This window comes from Oryzias melastigma, linkage group LG11 (assembly GCF_002922805.2).
Source record: "Oryzias melastigma strain HK-1 linkage group LG11, ASM292280v2, whole genome shotgun sequence".
Lineage (NCBI taxonomy): Eukaryota > Metazoa > Chordata > Actinopteri > Beloniformes > Adrianichthyidae > Oryzias > Oryzias melastigma.
The window spans coordinates 3,048,212-3,065,094 of NC_050522.1; the positions used below are offsets into that span (position 1 = coordinate 3,048,212).

At 43.7% G+C, this 16,883-nt stretch overlaps 1 protein-coding gene across 1 annotated transcript in view; it reads right to left on the reverse strand.

The window, feature by feature from the left end:
- col22a1 (collagen, type XXII, alpha 1) overlaps positions 1 to 16,883 on the reverse strand; it is a gene marked incomplete in the record, with an annotated part of 79,101 nt that overhangs the window by 2,131 nt on the left and 60,087 nt on the right. Inside the window, 24 exon segments of the mRNA XM_036214284.1 lie at positions 2,767 to 2,949; positions 3,071 to 3,137; positions 3,214 to 3,393; positions 5,174 to 5,218; positions 5,301 to 5,336; positions 5,411 to 5,482; positions 7,805 to 7,858; positions 7,986 to 8,039; positions 9,690 to 9,743; positions 11,137 to 11,181; positions 11,257 to 11,310; positions 11,417 to 11,470; positions 11,584 to 11,637; positions 11,763 to 11,816; positions 11,943 to 11,996; positions 12,095 to 12,148; positions 12,280 to 12,333; positions 12,588 to 12,701; positions 12,776 to 12,811; positions 15,000 to 15,044; positions 15,126 to 15,179; positions 15,258 to 15,293; positions 15,366 to 15,443; positions 15,897 to 15,941. Coding sequence (XP_036070177.1) covers positions 2,767 to 2,949; positions 3,071 to 3,137; positions 3,214 to 3,393; positions 5,174 to 5,218; positions 5,301 to 5,336; positions 5,411 to 5,482; positions 7,805 to 7,858; positions 7,986 to 8,039; positions 9,690 to 9,743; positions 11,137 to 11,181; positions 11,257 to 11,310; positions 11,417 to 11,470; positions 11,584 to 11,637; positions 11,763 to 11,816; positions 11,943 to 11,996; positions 12,095 to 12,148; positions 12,280 to 12,333; positions 12,588 to 12,701; positions 12,776 to 12,811; positions 15,000 to 15,044; positions 15,126 to 15,179; positions 15,258 to 15,293; positions 15,366 to 15,443; positions 15,897 to 15,941 — 1,576 coding nt within the window.

Sequence of the window (16,883 nt, forward strand, 5' to 3'; positions counted from 1 at the left end):
TGTTTTGATGCGCAGCTACGTCATCATCTACACCCCATATGGGCTTTCATGGTCCAGCGCTTAATGGAAACATGGAAACGCTCACTTGTGCCAGGACCATTCTGAGCCGGCTAAGAGGGGTCTCATCTGGTCCGGACTACTCAGTGTAAACAAGGTAGTGTCCTAAAAATGTTTTCATAGAGAGAAAGCATCGATTCACATTTCAGTGTCAGGAGTCAGCGCTCTGTCTCCCCCTCTGGTCACTGGTGGGAGTCTCCAGAGCACTGACAGCACTACATCTCCCAGCATCCCCAGCACACCGTTTCTGGATGTCTCTCATTTGCCAATCACCCACAGGACACTTAAGCTCTGCTCAGAGCCTGACTCAGTGCAAAGTATTGTTTGTGCCGCTCAGCCTGCATACTGAGCAGTTCATCCATACCTGATCTCCTCTTTACCTGATCCGACTTCATGTCTGAGTGTGCTTGTTTGCCGCCTGCCCCGACCCTTCCCTGTACCTTGAACACTCTGATTTCTCTCTGACAGTCTCATGCTCGTTGCTGACTTTTGCCCGCCTGACCTGATTTAGATTAGTGGACTTTTTACTGTGTTCATGAACCTGCTGCTCTTGGAATAAGCTGTCTGCCTGTTCTGTGACATCAAGACCCTTTAATGAATTGTTGTTGGACAGAAACACCTGAGTCACAATCACTGTTCCAGTTGTGTGCTGTACTTTAAATAGCAATGCAAGAATCTTAGAGCCTTCGAAAACCCACTCCATGAAGCTCACGCCTCCGTGTTTGTGTGGGGCTGAGTGCCAGAGGAAGCACTGAAGTTTTCAGAGATTAAAGCAGCAGAGTGAATGTGACATTTATGGACTTGAATCTTTGTGTTCGTGGACTTCTCTGGTTGCCTGGTCTCCCTCTTCATTACAGGGTAAACGTTAACTTTATTACCCCACCAAGAGATGTCAATGTAAACCTCAGCAGGGAGGAGCTGTCACGGAGACGGCATCCCATTGCGTCACCACGCTCCAAATGAAAGAACCCTTTTTCTGTTTGCTTTGCAGCCTGCTGCCTCTGGAGCGACAGTTGTGTCTTTTTCTGAGGACAGGAAAAGCAGTCGGAGGCTCCGAGCACGCCTGTGACGGCTGAGAAAAGAAGATCTGAGAAAACACAACTGAAAAACCGTGTGAGCAGTGGCACGACTTTATTATTTCAAACAAAGAAACGCCTTTTCTGAGGGATGTATGACAAATCCCACGCACAGAAAATACTTTTATTTTAATAACACCATTTTTTAGAAAAATATTTCCCTGAAAAATAAAACCATGGGCTGAAATGTTAGCTGTCAGTTTACACAGTAAATCTGAAACACATGAATTCCATGATTTTCTTAGGCCTTGGTCACAACTGTCCTCACAGGTGGATACAGGCTATCTGCAGGGAAAATGGTCGAACTTGAAATTGGGACACAGGCGACGCACACAAAGTATAAAGGTCATAGACAACTCAGTGAACTTGCAGAGAGAAAAATGTTCTTTTCTACAAGCATACTTTGGGCGACAGGTCATAGTGAACTTATACAACATGCATACTTAAGTAATGGTGAAGTAGGTGAGATGCAGGCCTGTAATATTGATTTTTCTTTGTTTAAACCCCCTCAAATCCTGAAGTCTGTGTAAGGAGTCCATTGATGCTTTTGACGTGATACGTGCATGCTCAGTGACTGTTATAAACTACACAGAATTTAGTTTGTGTGGTAGTCCTATGGATGTCAGTGGGAGGTGCTTATGTGCATATCACCTGCACTCTCTGTTGCCCGTGGTCAGTAAGGTGCAAGTACTCTCACCGTATAACCACTACAATGTGGCGCATCGTACAACAGCATCACCCCTACATCAAGTGCTGTAACTTCCATTATCCTTACGAATACTTCACAACACACTTATCGCACACACAACAATGGTACGTTCCATTTCCATGAGGTCCCTTAAGCTAAAAGAAAACTGCAAGACACACCCATGCTCCCCTTAACCCTCGTGCTCTCTCATGAGATCCAGATGTCCCCACTTTTAATGTAAAGAGGATAACACAAGGGTTCCGATGGAGCCGTTCCTCTCTATGAGCCCCCACTGACCCGGACAACCCAGGAGCCCACAGCACCAGCGTGGGTCAACCCCCGTACTGATCTGCTGTACATGACTACAGCTTTATCTATGTTCCAGGTAGCAGAGAATCTACTTGTGTATCACCAGCAGCAGTTTCTGAGACAAAACCTTCATAATGTTCATTAAAAGACAAAGTTGTTGTGACAGAAGGAAACAACACTGGACACTAGACAGAGAGAAAACTTCTATTCCTTCTGGTGATGAATCACACATTATTATATAGTTTTGACTGGTCTGGTCTTTATTGATTGTTTATTTATTTGTAGCACTTGATGGATGTTTATTGGTTCAGAGGTTCATTTTTTTGCCCTTAATTATGAGTCTTTGGCTTTCCCCAGCTTTTGCTGTGTTTCTGTTTTGGTCTTTGTGCTTCACTAAATGCCAGAACATGAATTTATTGTTTTTAACCCTTTGCTTTTACAAGCATTTCGAGAGAAGAGGCTGCACTGAATCATTAAGATAAAAAAATATTTTACTGAAGCAATTATTCATTAGTGTCAAGAAAGATGATTCATTGATTAGCAGCTCAAAACCGTTGACTGGTTGAGCTTTAAAAAAGTGGAGCAACTGCAGAGGAAATGTTTCAGAATAAAAGCCTGTTTGGATCTCAGTCCTACCCTTTGGACCCATGGGGCCTCTGGGTCCCTCTCCTCCATTCTGTCCAGGCATGCCTGGTTCTCCAGCAGGACCCTGACGTCCAGGGCTGCCATCCTTGCCTGGGGGGCCTGGGGGTCCAGGACGACCTGCTACACTCTTCACATGAGCTGGCTGAATCTGACTCATGAGGTACGCCAGTCTGGCTGTAAACAAACAGGGTCGAGTTAGGACCCAGGACATCTCCAAGAAATAAAAGCTGAAGAATCTGAATGCCCCCCCATTCCTCAGCCCGCCCCTTCCAAAGTCAAAAGGTTTCGTCCTCACCATCTAGCTGTTTTGCCAGCTCCTCCTGGATGAGCCGCCTCATCTCCTCCAGTGACACAGACTCCCCCTGCAGCAGCAGAGACGTCAGCGGATGAACATGGTGAAAACCAAAACTTCTCTTTCTGTTTGGAGTTGTGACCTACCCTGGGGCCCGGGAGACCGGGATTTCCTGATGTTCCCTGAGGTCCTGGGGGTCCAATTTCCCCTTGTGGTCCTGACATGCCCATCATCCCTGTGTGACCTTTTCTGCCTGGGGGGCCAGGATTTCCAGGTATACCTGGATCTCCAGATTGTCCTTTATCTCCTTTTGTGCCCGGGTCTCCCTGGATCACATGATGATGTTATTGTAAGAGAAGGAACTCAAGGACAGACAGATAGAATGAACCAGGACAGTGAAGGAGGGGGTCTGCACACCAAGAGGCTGGATTGAAGTTTAGCAACAAAAGCCTGGCTTGTACATCGACCCCCTCAGGAGCTTTTCCAAACCCACTTTATTCCTGGTCAGAGTCATGGAGAAGCTGGACCGGCCCAGCCTGAGCAGTTCTCTGTCCATCATAGAACCACACAAACAACCACACTCACATCATACCTACATAATCTACAATAACTAATGGACTTCTCTCGTTGTAGCAGGGGCTAACATGTCTCTTTTCTCTCTCTGTAGAAGTTTGGGACTTTGTGCTCGTCTCTTTCCTGATGTCTTATTGCTGCACAGACTAAATTATTACTTTTGTTCTATGGCTGATGTTGTATGAACTTGGTGTTTGATTGTTTGCTGTTGTGACTAACCTACATGTGTGTGGAACTCCTGATGTTCTGGTCTGTTTCCTCTGACTCCTACTGGTCGTGGTCGGGTTTCTTCCCAATCTTCCATTGAAAAAGACCAGTTCATCACCTCCAGGTATGTGGGGGTGGGGGTTTTATTGTCTGTTTATTGTCTTATTTATTGTCTGTTTATTGCTCTTTAGAGGGCAACACATTTGCTTCCACCATCAGTTTCGGTTTTTCCATCTCTGATGTAATTGTGTTTTTCTTTGGAAGGCTCCTCCTCCTGGAAACCATTGAAGGAACGTCTTACAGACTTACAGGAACATTCAGCACAATGACCTTATCAAGATACAAGCTCTTCCAGAGGATCTGCAGATCTTTGTATGTGCTGTATTGTGAGGCACACTAAGAAAACCCCAAGACGTGAAAAATGATCTTCTTTTCACTTTTTTTTGTCGTTTGAGACGACTTTTTTCCAATTTAACCATTCTAAAGTACATTCTGAATCTTAAAAAGGAAAAACAACTTGTTATTATGATGATTATTTATGACTCACATACACTCTGTTCAAAAGTAATTGGTCTGTTCTTGATTTACATTTTTTTCACTTTGATGATCAAATATTAATGGCGCACAGAGACTGCTCTGGCTGTTTCTGCTGGGTGTTTCCACGTCAAATTAGTGTGATTTGTCACAGTTGGGTGAGGATCTAATCTGCGGTCATTCACCCTTCAACAAGTGTAGGTCCAATCAGAATCAGTTAGAGTGACAGAGAAAACAGATTGTACATTTGGAAAAAAATGTTAACATTGCAAACTTGAAAGAAACATTGAAATTTTGAAAAAAAGGGAAATTTTTAAAGAAAAAAAAGTTTTTAATTTAAAGAAACACTTAATAAAAAATACAAAAACCTAAAACTTTTACCAAATGAAAAATACGTTTATTTATAATAGCTGGTGTATTTGAATGTTTTCTGTCTGACAGATTTATATTTACATGTCGTACGGCTTATCCAAAGAGGGATGACACAACTACAGGCCCTTGTCTAGAGTGGAAATAATGCCATCATAACCTCTATCATTCAATTTCACTTGCGTCCTTGTAGCCAAGGGGCTCAAACCCCCACCCCTGCATAAAGTTGGGATCAACTCGGAAACGAAACTTTACACTGAGGAGTGAAAGGAAGACAGCCTTGGATCCAGCTGAACTGTAGACGTCAGGTTAGTCTCCAGCTCAGAAATATTTGTAATGCAGGTGTCCCCCCCCCTGGACCTTAGAGTTAAACGTGGAAAGCTGAGTGATCGTTAGCGCTCCCCTCCAATCCCAAACCCTCACCTTGTCTCCTTTCAGACCGCGGTCACCAGCTCTGCCCGGCATTCCCTATAAACAGCAGACAGGTAAATGTATGTTGATGAAGATTATGAACACAGAAAATGGCACGAGACTCCTTGGAAGTTCCTACTTGTTTTCCTTCTGGACCGATGGGACCAGGTGGGCCCTGGAAAACAAATCAAAAATTAAAATGAACACTCATTCAATCATCTTTAAATAAAGAAAGAAACAGGTACTCACTGCAGGGCCTTTGGGCCCACTGAAACCCGGTAATCCTGGGTTACCAGATTCTCCCTTATCTCCCCTGAGACCCTGTATGACAGCAGAAATCTGGTCATCACGTGGTGTGCACGCGGCGTGCACGTGGCTCATCCTAAAAGCCCTGCTTATTACTGGGGATTAACATCCAGCTGTGCTTCCAGTTCAGCATGCTGCAGTGCTCTGGATAAAGATGGCAAAACGCGGCGGCCTTACGAGGTTAGAACGCATTTTTACGAAGAACATTTGTTCTGTAGGAGGAACTGGTTCACTGGAGCGCACAGGAAGTCTGTGTGCATGTCGCTGCTTGATCTTTTTTTAAAGAGGGATGTGTTCTCAGAGCTGTTCTGACCTTCCTCTCTGACCTTATCCTGGATGCAGCCCTCAGGACAGCTGCTGGTGATCAGCTCTGATGTCCCTCCACTTACAGTTCACTGTTGGAGCTCATGTTGCAGAAATTCTCTTGGACCCTTTTTATTTTCTCTATACAACCATTGGGGAATACACAAAAAACACAAAACATCCAACTGGCATGCTTTTAATATCTGTTCTTTATCAATCCATTCTGATCAGAGTGATCCGAATCTAAAGCTGCATATTTAGATATCAGCTTTACCTAAGGTGGAGGTGGCAAAGGTGAAACAAACGAGGACTTGTGTGACAGGTTGAACACAAAAGAGGGAGAGGTGGAGAAACATAGAAGGATGAGCAGCAGGTTAGGATGATTAAAGACAGAGATGACATCTGCTGACAGATTCTACTAGTGTGATGGTGAATGAGGAACATGTTAGAGAAGAGGTGGATGTTGTGGAGCAGGAAGTTTAGATCAGGGACTCAAGACATTCAGTGAGGTTACAGGGAGCAGACAAGTAGAAGGTGAAAGACTTTAAGTTCTAGGGTTAATAGTTCAGATTGGGAAGAGGTAGAGAAGTGTCTGTAAGCAGGTTGGAACGGGTGGAGGAAGGGTTCAGGTCTGATGTGTGATGAAAGAATGAAAGGATGGTGTAGACGTCTGTGGTGAGAGCAGTCATGCTGGTGGTTTAGAGATTGTGATATAGAGACAGGAAGCAGAGCTGGAGGATGCAGAGATGGGAGAGATCAGGATGGATCAGGAATGAGTACATCAGAGGTTCAGATCATGGTTCTGGAGATCAATGCAGGGACATCATGGACTTGACCTCTGAGCCTCGTGGAAGACAAAGTGATGACATCATGTGAAGTTTTAATTCCTCCACCTTCAGGCGTGAGCCGTCTAAAGTTTTCTGTCATGGTTTTCTGTGTCAGCTTAATGTAAGAACATTCTGATTGTTGAAGAGGACTTGTTTAATATTAATACAGACTCAGCTGGTGCATCTAATAGTTAGGGACAATAGTAGCGTATTTACTAGTTGTAAAGTCAGAATAATTCATATAATATACATTGAACACAGATGAACAAAACAAAGAGAAAAACTGTTTTGGGGTTTAGTAAAGCGTTTTTAGCTCAGATTTACGTGTGTGTTATTAATAGGACATTTTAAAATGGCACAGAGTAAATGACATTCAGCTAAAGCTGAAGAAATATCACTTCCTGAAACCACAAACTCAGGAAGTCTCTTGCAATTATAGTATTTACTGGAAACAATGGATATATTTTCAACAAAAAAAACATTTATCCATTTGTGTGGGTCTGCATATTATTACAGACGTTTTTTTCCTATATCCCTGTATTTGCACAATTCTTTGTATACATTGACAGTTTTTAGATTTTATATTGTACTTTGCTGCATTTCTTCTTTGCACTGATATAGTTGCTCCAATGTCTTTGTCCATTGGATAGTGACAATAAAGTCTGTCTGTCTATCTATCTTGGACTATCAGTGGGCTGGCTGTGCTGCAGAGGGAGATCGATGCAGGTTCAATTCCATCTCTGCTCCCTCATGTGTGCGCGAGTGTCCTTAGGCCAGACACTGAACCCCACATTGCTCCTGGAGGCACCGGCAGCTTTGCTGTCATTGTTCCATGAATGTGTGTGAATGGAAGTGACTCAAAGCTTTCTGAGGCTTGAACATTGAAAACCTCTAAGTAAATGACCCATTTCACCTTTGTGTCTGTGTTCCACTGTCACACACCCATCTCACTTAATTCTGCTTCATATTGTTTTAACTTAAACTTTTAAGTTTAGACCTCACTGTGTTTTTTTACTTTTAAATTTTTATGCTATTATGGCAAACTTCCATGTTATTACGTTTAACTTTTATGTTTAAGTTTTATTTTCTTTGTTACTGCAAAGACGCTCTGGAGTTTTGTTTGTGCATGTAAACAGACTGCATCACACTGACAATAAAGCCTAATCTTATTCTGATTGAGAAACTTTATTCTTCTGAAAGCACTTACAGGAGCTCCAGGGAGTCCTGGTTTTCCAGATGGTCCAGGTTCTCCTGGCTTCCCCTGGAACACAGAATCAAAGATGATGTAAGAAAACTGATGGAAAGCATCAAGACAAAAAAAAAAGACCAAACTCTTTGTAGTCATCCATCTCTCTGCTTCACACCGCCCTTCACTGAAGAAGACTCACCGGTTCTCCTCTTGGACCGAGAATTCCCTCTGGGCCTGGAGGTCCTTTGGGACCCTGCAAAACCAAAGCAACATTTCCTCACAAAAACCTGTTGATAGGGTTGTGCATACATTTATCTTATATTTGCTTTGTATGATTTTAACCTCTCTTCTCTTTCTGCTCATTTGAGGTCGTGCTCAGCTGGTATCTGGAAGGATGCAGTCATCCTAGGCTGAAGGCTGTCTGGAGGCTGACACATTACAGATACAGATGCTGACGCAGACCTATTGCATTGAACTATGACATTAATGATGGTAGAACCAGTTTGAGGCTGTTTTTCCTTCCACACCTTGAGAGCAGCAAATGTAAATAAAATAAGACCGCCCCTGAAAGGTTATAAATATGGAAACCCTGGACCAAGATCTTCAGAGCGGGTGGAGACTGGTTTGAACATTCTCTGTCTGTTCTCCTTGTGCAAGTAAAATCTGATTTAAGAACTGACCCCTCTCTTGTCTTCCTTTCAGAGAAATGTTTCAGGTTGTTTGAACCTAACACCTGTAGTTTTTTTCATGGAAAAAAATGGTAAATGGCATATACTTGTGTAGCACTTTCTACCCTCCTTCGAGAGCTCCAAGCGCTTCACAGTCACAGACACATTCACACACACATTCATACACTGGTGGTGGCTCTGCTGTTGAACATTGGCACCAATCTCCCACCAGAGGTAATTTGGGGTTAGGTGTCTTGCCCAAAGACACTTCGACACATGGGCGGGCAAGGCGGGAATCGAACCCGCATTCTTGCAATCAGGAGTCGACCGCTCGACCGCCCTACCGCTGTACCGCGGCCACCCCAGATAAAAATCTGTAGTCCAGTGACTGCAGTTCCTGAGATGAAAGATTCTGGATTCTGATCATTTACTGTTCTTTTCTAAAAGATATATATTTTTTAATACATTTCCTGTTTGCTTTTTTTTTTTAAGAGAAAATAAACAGTTTAAAAAAGATTTACAAGAGATGCCTAGGATTTGGTGGAGGCTTTAGTGATTTAATGAAACTATAGTTTTGCTTTGTTCTTAAATTTCGGGTCCTGACTATTTGCTGAAACTTTGATGATTTTAAACACGCTGAAATGTGTCTGAAACTCCATGTTTTCATGGAAGTTTGTCATAGAGATCCTGCAGCAGGCTGGGTCCACTGGGAGTCTCACTGCTGAACATGTTGACATCAGAAAGTGTAGATATTATATGTTTCTAAAGCTAATCTTTAACAAACAAATGAAGTTTTAGCTTTAAATGAATGATCAATGACTTTAAAAATTAACTGAAGAACAACAAAAAAAGTAAAACATGTACGTCAAACAATACATTCAGACATCTCAGCATTCGTCACTGCAGCGCTTCTCAACCCTGGTCCTTGGAGAACACTTTCCCGCCTTTTTTCAGTCTTGCTCTGCTCAAACACACCTGCCTGTGACGGGTGCCATCATCAGGTTCTGCAGAGCCTGAGGATGACTGGAATCAGATGAGCTCAGGCACAGCAACATGGAAATCATGCAGGACAGTGTTCTCTAAAGACCAGGATGGAAAACATTCAAGAACAGACTGATGACAGGAATCCAGCAGCAGCCTTTCAAAATAAAAGCACCAGCTGTTTTGCACTAAACAGAAGGATTTTTTTACAATCATTCCAGGATTGTTCAGTTCACACAAACAGTTGGGCACACCTCTTTGCCGGGTTTGCCGTCGCGCCCAGCTGATCCAGGTTTTCCATCTTCTCCCTGTGAGGAAAAGCATGGATGACCAAAAGGGTTCCAGTGAAAATGAGTTTGCTCAAAAACGGAAGCTCAGCAGCAAATTCCTTCCATATGAAGAGGGTATCTCCAAGACCAAGGACTTTGACAGAACTGAAAACGCAAACACTGCTGGGTATCCATCCCACCAAGGACAGGTCCCATCAGAACCAGCATCTATGACACTAACTACTAGGCCATCACTGATCTATTGAATTTGCTTTAACCACAAACAGAAATACACCAGCAATCTTCCTGGTCAACAGACAAATCTGAACAGCAAAAATGAAGCCTGGAAAGGGACGGGCGCAGAGACGGAATTTAACTCCACCCACCTCAACAATACAAGAGGTGACTGGGTGAGACAAAGTGAGCTTGGCTGAGTTCACCCACCAGACATATCAAAAGCTAAGCTCCTCATAATGCCAAAGTCTGAGGCCAAATTAAATTTCATCATACTGTGGGTTTAAATGCTTTTATCATGATCTTATGTCCTGCTTTTCAATAATCAACTGTCGTATTCACTAGTGCTTTTCCTCCCTAATGTAATGTGTGTGATTCTGTATTTTTTCACTCTTTTCTAGTGAACAGGGGATACAGATGCAAATTGGCATCATTGCTATAATCCGGAATATTTCCATCTATACTTCACCTTTGACTCTCTGAGTAAAAATCTAGTAATATACATTGTCCTAAATTAACCTAAACCTAACACATAAATAGAATATGAAGCCGTAAACATCATATCTTGCTAACCCAGCTGTACAATCTTTTGTGGTGTAAAACTAGACTAACATAAGACTCAATAAGAATTTGCTCTCTCTTGCAACCCGCTTCCAGTGGTCAATTCTGGAACAGCAATGTCCGGTACTCCTGGTTGGCTTGGAATCTGCCAACAGGGGGTGGGGCCTGATGGTTTCAGACTTTCTGGGTTGCAGATTGAAGGTGTAGTCAAAAGACATTTTTTTCTGAAATGAATGAAACTTGATATTTAAAAACTGCAGAGATGCATATAAGTACCTTTCTATGAAGCCAAGCTACAACTAAAATTTTGACATTTAAGCTCAAGTCTCAAGTTTTAAACCTTGCAAATAAAAAGGAATATTTTATTTTGGCTTTAAGCAGCTTGTGGGGACACAACAACAGACTGAAGGTGTTTTAGATTTTCCAGTATACACACGCAAAGAGAACTTTTGCTATCAGACCAGACACAGATGACCTACAGCTAAATGAACAAATGAGCATGGTTCACAGGTCCTCAACCTCATGTCTGTTTGTGTGAAACTTGAGGGCGGCTCAAGTGCAAGTCACCATCTCTTAAGGTGTATTTGAATATACTGCAATAAAAATATTTTTGTGCAACAAAAACACATTTGTGGACCTTTGGTCCTGGAATTCCAGCTTCTCCTCTGTGGCCTTTGAACCCCTGTGAGAAGAGGAAAGTCTGTCACTTGCTGCTGCTCAATATGCTTCCATCAGACTTTGACTGGCAGCAACTCACAGGAAGTCCTCTGAGTCCAGGGTTTCCTGGAGGTCCTGGTTCCCCTTGTTTGCCCTACAAAAATGACAGAACTTGCTAAAGAATACATCTGAAGCATCCAGTTAGTGTCTGCAGGTGAAATCCAAAGCAGCTGGTCTTTGGACCTGCTCTGTGTACTCACGGATTCTCCTGGTTCTCCTGGTCTGCCATCTTTTCCCATTTTTCCAGGCTGACCCTTCAAGCAAAAAAAAAAAAAATAGATTCCTTGACTGTAAAGACCTGCAGCAGCATTTTCAACACCATGGACTTATTTGTTAGTGACAGTCTATGGGAAATATGAGTCCTTACTATCAAACCAGGGAGACCCGGTGGACCCTGGATTCCTTTGAGGCCCTCTTTGCCCTGGAGAAAAAACAGACAGTCTCACCAACAGATAGAAAGGGTTAAAAGCTCCTGGAGTATGAGGAAGTCAATACAAGTAGAAACTATAAAAGGAAAGTATATATATATATAAAATGTACTTTAACCTTTTCTCCAGGGGGCCCTGGGGGTCCTATTGGGCCAGGCTGTCCATCGTTACCCTGAAAAAGAATCAGTGTCAGTACAGGACAAGAGCTCAAACAAACAGGCTCTACGCGTGACATCTTTCCAAATCTGTCGGCCATCCTGCAGGTTTATCATGCAAACAGTTTGAAGGAGGAACGTACAGGTGTTCCCAAAATCCCAGGAGGGCCAGGATGACCAGGAGGTCCTGGGTGACCCTGCCGAAGAGACAAAGATGTAACTGCAATGAAGTTAATCATAAACATTTCTGTTGAAGAATAGGAGGAGGCCCAGGTGAGGATTTTTAGGTACGTACCTTCTCGCCTTTGTCTCCAGGGTTTCCTGCAGGTCCTCGATCACCTTTTATGCCCTGAGATGAAAGAGGCGTGAAGCATCATATAAAAAGACATTTAACTAAAAGACTTTGAACCAGGATATTGTAAAAATTCAGAAGAACAATGTCAGATAGTTCAGTTTTTGTCCCTGCAGTTCAACACACACCTTTGCTCCATCAGCTCCAGGGGGTCCTTGAGCACCCGGCAGTCCAGGTGGACCCTGTAATGACACAGCAGACCATGTGTCCAAACAGACAGAGGAGCCCATTCGCTCACCACTGCCCTCTGGAGGGTCCAGCTAACAATGCAGAGTCTCACCATCCATCACTCAGGCTGTGAAGCATGAGGTCAAAGATGAGGCTTCACCCCGCCCCCTAATGTACAATGACACAACTCAAAAATGTTCAGAGCTTTCCTGAAAGACTGAGCTTACAGGAACCATCTGGAGTCTACAAGTTAAAGACTTGGTCCGACCTGGTATCCATCTTGGCCGTTTTTCCCCGGAGGTCCCTGGTGTCCTTTATCTCCCGGTACTCCTGGAAGTCCCGGTGGTCCAGGTGGGCCAGCTGGGCAGTCTGAGCAAACATCCTGAAAACAGCAAGGCAGTCAGTCCAGCGCTCCACACCTGGAGCTTTTATCTCCCAGAAATGTGATGGACTTACCTTCAGATTCAGGTCTGAGAGGTCTGCGGCCTTTCCCTGAGAACAAAAACATCACAGTCAGAGTCCATGTCCAGTAAGAACACTAACCTCTCAGGTTTTACCTGAACAGAGTCTTCCTGCTCAGACTGAACTCTTCTGCTCAGTTTTCAGATATCCCAAAACCACCTGATGCCATTTACCTGCACCAGATATGTTCACTCATCTCAGGTCACCTGATCCAGTTGATGAGCAGCGGCCAGAGAAAACAGAAACCAAACAGAGTTGCGCTTACATGTGTAAAATGTCTTCAATCGAATCAAAGATCCGATTAGAACAGAACTGTGCTCTTGGGCCTGAAAACCTGTATCAGATTGTAACGTTTCCATGCGCCACACGGTTGATTGGAATAAATCATGTTGACATGCGCAGAACTGCCTAAAATGCCAGAAAAAGAAATAGCGAGTTCTGTTATAAACACACAAAGACGCTGTACAGAGCGCGATGATCCTCTGAAAGTGCTTTCATTATTATTAGTAATGTTTTTCCTGACTGTTTGCTCATAATTTTCTAAATCTGTGCAGCAATGCAGCAATCTGCATCTTGGCTGCATGTAAATATGTGGGACTAACATCAGCCTTTATTTTGTCTTGACATGATTGAAAACATGAATTCACACGATTTTTTACAAGATTCCTCAGGACTGTTCGCTGTGCGGAGCGGCATTCAAAAGCCACCTCTGCCGGCTCACACCGTTCGGAAGCCGCTCGGAGACACACTTCTACCGGGAGACTCAGTTTTCCCAAATTTGGCAGATCTCACACAGAGCACCTGGACCGAAACACACGCCGTGACAAGCATCCCCCTCCCCCCGCCTTTCCGACCCCCCCGCTCACAGACATGAAAGTTATGAATCTAGCTGCTCTGCTCTGAGAAATGGTTAACTCGCGGAGAGCAACTGATTGGTTCTGTTCGTGCTCAAAAAACAGCCACACCCTCTATGCACGACGTAAGATCCAGCGCAGTAATGACACACGATCAGAATGTGTGTTTGAATGAACCTCGATCGGATTAACAATCAGTATAACCCACCTATCTCGATCAGAAGGAAATTTGGATCCGAATGAATCTGATCGGGTCAAAGTATTCCGAATGGCTTGTTTACATGACGCGTTTTTATTCTGATCGCGTTTATTCCGATTACTTGTGGCCATGTAAACGTAGCTCATGACAGTGGAGCTTGAGGAGCAGGGTTTACAGGCCTGCCTCAGATGTTCTCCAGAAACATTTGCTCACAGGTAAATCTCAACAGGTGTAACGGTTATAATGAACCAACTTGATGTGTCATCCAGGTGATACAATGGACACAAACCTGAAGTGTTTGGCTGGATTAAAACTGTTTTATCATTTTATGGTGTTCATTCTGACAAAAACTCTCCTTTGTCAGGGTTCAACCAGTCATGTCCTCCTCCGTCCACCAGAGGGAACCCTCTTCAGAGTACTGACTGCGTCTGTTCAATGTCTCACTCTATGTCCCATCATGCATCTGCCACCGAAGTTCAAAGGTCAAAGGTCCCTGTCGCTGCATTTTCGGTATGCGGAAGCAAATCGGTTGCACCGCTCTCCGCGTACCAAATGTCACTTCTGCTGAAGTATTTTCTGGTCTTCGGACGGTAACAACAATAATAACCTTGAAGGATGTTAATATAGCACTTAAAATGTTTATCATAGTGAAAACATTCACTTATTGTTGAAAAAAACCAAAGGAAAAAGACATGTTAAGGATCAGGACCTTACGATCTTGCAGTGACTACAAACGGACTACAAATGTTTTCTTCTTCTGCAGTTTTACATGACGGTAGTTTACTCCCTAAGCTAAGAGGATACAGCGCCACTTCAAGACACTTTATTTTATCCTGTTATCCAAATACGTTATTAACGGTAACTTGGTGGCTTTTTTTCAAACTGTAATCCAGTCAGAAGAAGCTCTCGGTTGTTGAGAAAAACATAGATTCTTGTGATGAAGGAGTTTTACTGTTTGGAAATGACTCTGTGGTATAGTGGGTGAAGAGCGGAAGTGACGTGTGGTTTCCGCATGCGGGGTAAGCAGTGCAACCGATTTGCTTCCGCATACCGAAAATGCAGCGACAGTCACCTTTAGGAGGAGCTCCATTCCCCAGAGTCCACTACGATTTGTATTCAGTCAGTGCAGGAGGCCAACTTACAAACAGAGACCGTGAGGACTTACAGGCTCTCCTGGTGATCCCTTTTCTCCCGGTCTTCCTGGTAGACCCTGAGTTTGGAGTGAAAGCAGCAGGTCACATGTGATGAAATCTAGCTGAGAAAGAAGATGGACATCTGATTTTGAACTCACATTGTGTCCTGCTGGACCTATAGGACCTGCCACTCCTGGAACACCTCTTAAACCCTGAAACCCAGCAGAGACAAGCTGAAGGGACAGACAGCAGAAGCATGTGGAGCGTTTTTATCATGAGCAAACCCTCACCGCGGGGCCCGGCATCCCGTCTTTCCCTGGCGGACCCTGTGAGGACAAATACAATCACTGGTAACTCTGGGTCAAAACAAAAGGAGGAGGAGTTTGGTTTGGTTTTACCGATGGGCCCTCTTTGCCCTCTCCGGGTGGACCTCTGTCTCCTGGCATCCCCTGCTGTCCGCGAGGCCCTGGTGGGCCCTGAAGGGAAAAGCAGATGCTACTTAAAGAGACAAAAACTATGATGCTCAAGCACAAAATCTTTAACTTACTCTAATTTTTCAACTGTTAACGTGAAAATTCCAGTAGATTTTGAAGATCAAAATCTACTGAAATTATAACGTTAACCGTTGAAAAGTTACAGTGAGTCTAAGAACATAAACACTGGAGCTCCAGTATTAAAGGGTAATCAACATCTTAACATCTGACATTTTCAGGAATGTAAAGGTGGGCCACACAAGGACATAAAACTGAAAAAACATGCGCTTCAAGGAGGCGTGGCCATCAGAGGTCACGCCCTGATTGCTTTTTCTGCTTTTAGCAGAAATGAATTGATTCTTCTCTTCTTCCATGACAGGAGGTTTTTAAGAAACACAAACCAACACCTGTGCCTTAAAAAGAACATCAGTCCCACAAAACTCCAAATGAAATTACCTTTGGTCCTGGGGGGCCCTGAACCCCCTGAGGTCCTGGATCTCCCTGTAAGATTAAAACAAGAATTATCCACTGGAAATATATTTATTGTAAAGATGACGGGGCTGTTCCAGCCTGTGGGAGGCTGTAAAATAGAAACCATGTGCTGAGCGCGTTCACCCAGCGTCTCTCCTGCCTCGTCAGCAGGCCGGCAGTGGTGGAAAATACAGAAACGAGCGAAGGCCCACAGCAAAAATGTGCCTGCACAGGCCTGTTGGCTTCAAATCCAGCTGTTATCACAGGACGGCGTTTACAAGGAAGCCCCCATGTTGAGCGGCAGATGAAAAGCACCAGGAACCAGGGATTCATTAGGATAACCACCTCAGCTCACATTTTATTAAAGTCAAATCAATTCATAATCATAAATAGAAGGAAAGGGCTTCTCAGGGTTATGAAGATGCTGTTGAAAGAAGGTGAAACTCTGAACAGAACATGTCGGACACATGTGAGCAGCACCCGCAGCGGGGGAGGGGGGATGTGAATGCCGTGGACAAAATGATCTTCAGTTATTTACAGCACAGAGCTGGGATATTTAAGGCTAAGAGGATTCTGGGAAAAAGATGCTGTCAAAGTGCAAATGAACAAGGAGGGAGTGTCCTAGCCTTCTTCATCTGTGTCAAGTTCAGTCATTGAACGCTTTGTCTTTAGTGACATCTAGTGGGGAAAGAAGTGATAGTAGACTGAGGGTTGGAAATGGGTAATGAGGATGTGTTTGAATGAACACTAAAAAATGATGCCAAAGAAATGAAATTCCTTCTTTTTTTTCTGCTGAGTAAACACATACGAGCTGAGAGCCTCTAGTGTCGGGCAGATTTTACTGTCACAACAGTGGTTAGACATAGAGTATAATTATATATTTTGTATGTTATGATAAACTTTTAGCTTTTTATACTAAGCTTTTCTTTTCCTGTTGGACCAGATGTAAAATAAGAGAGGGGGGGGGGGGGG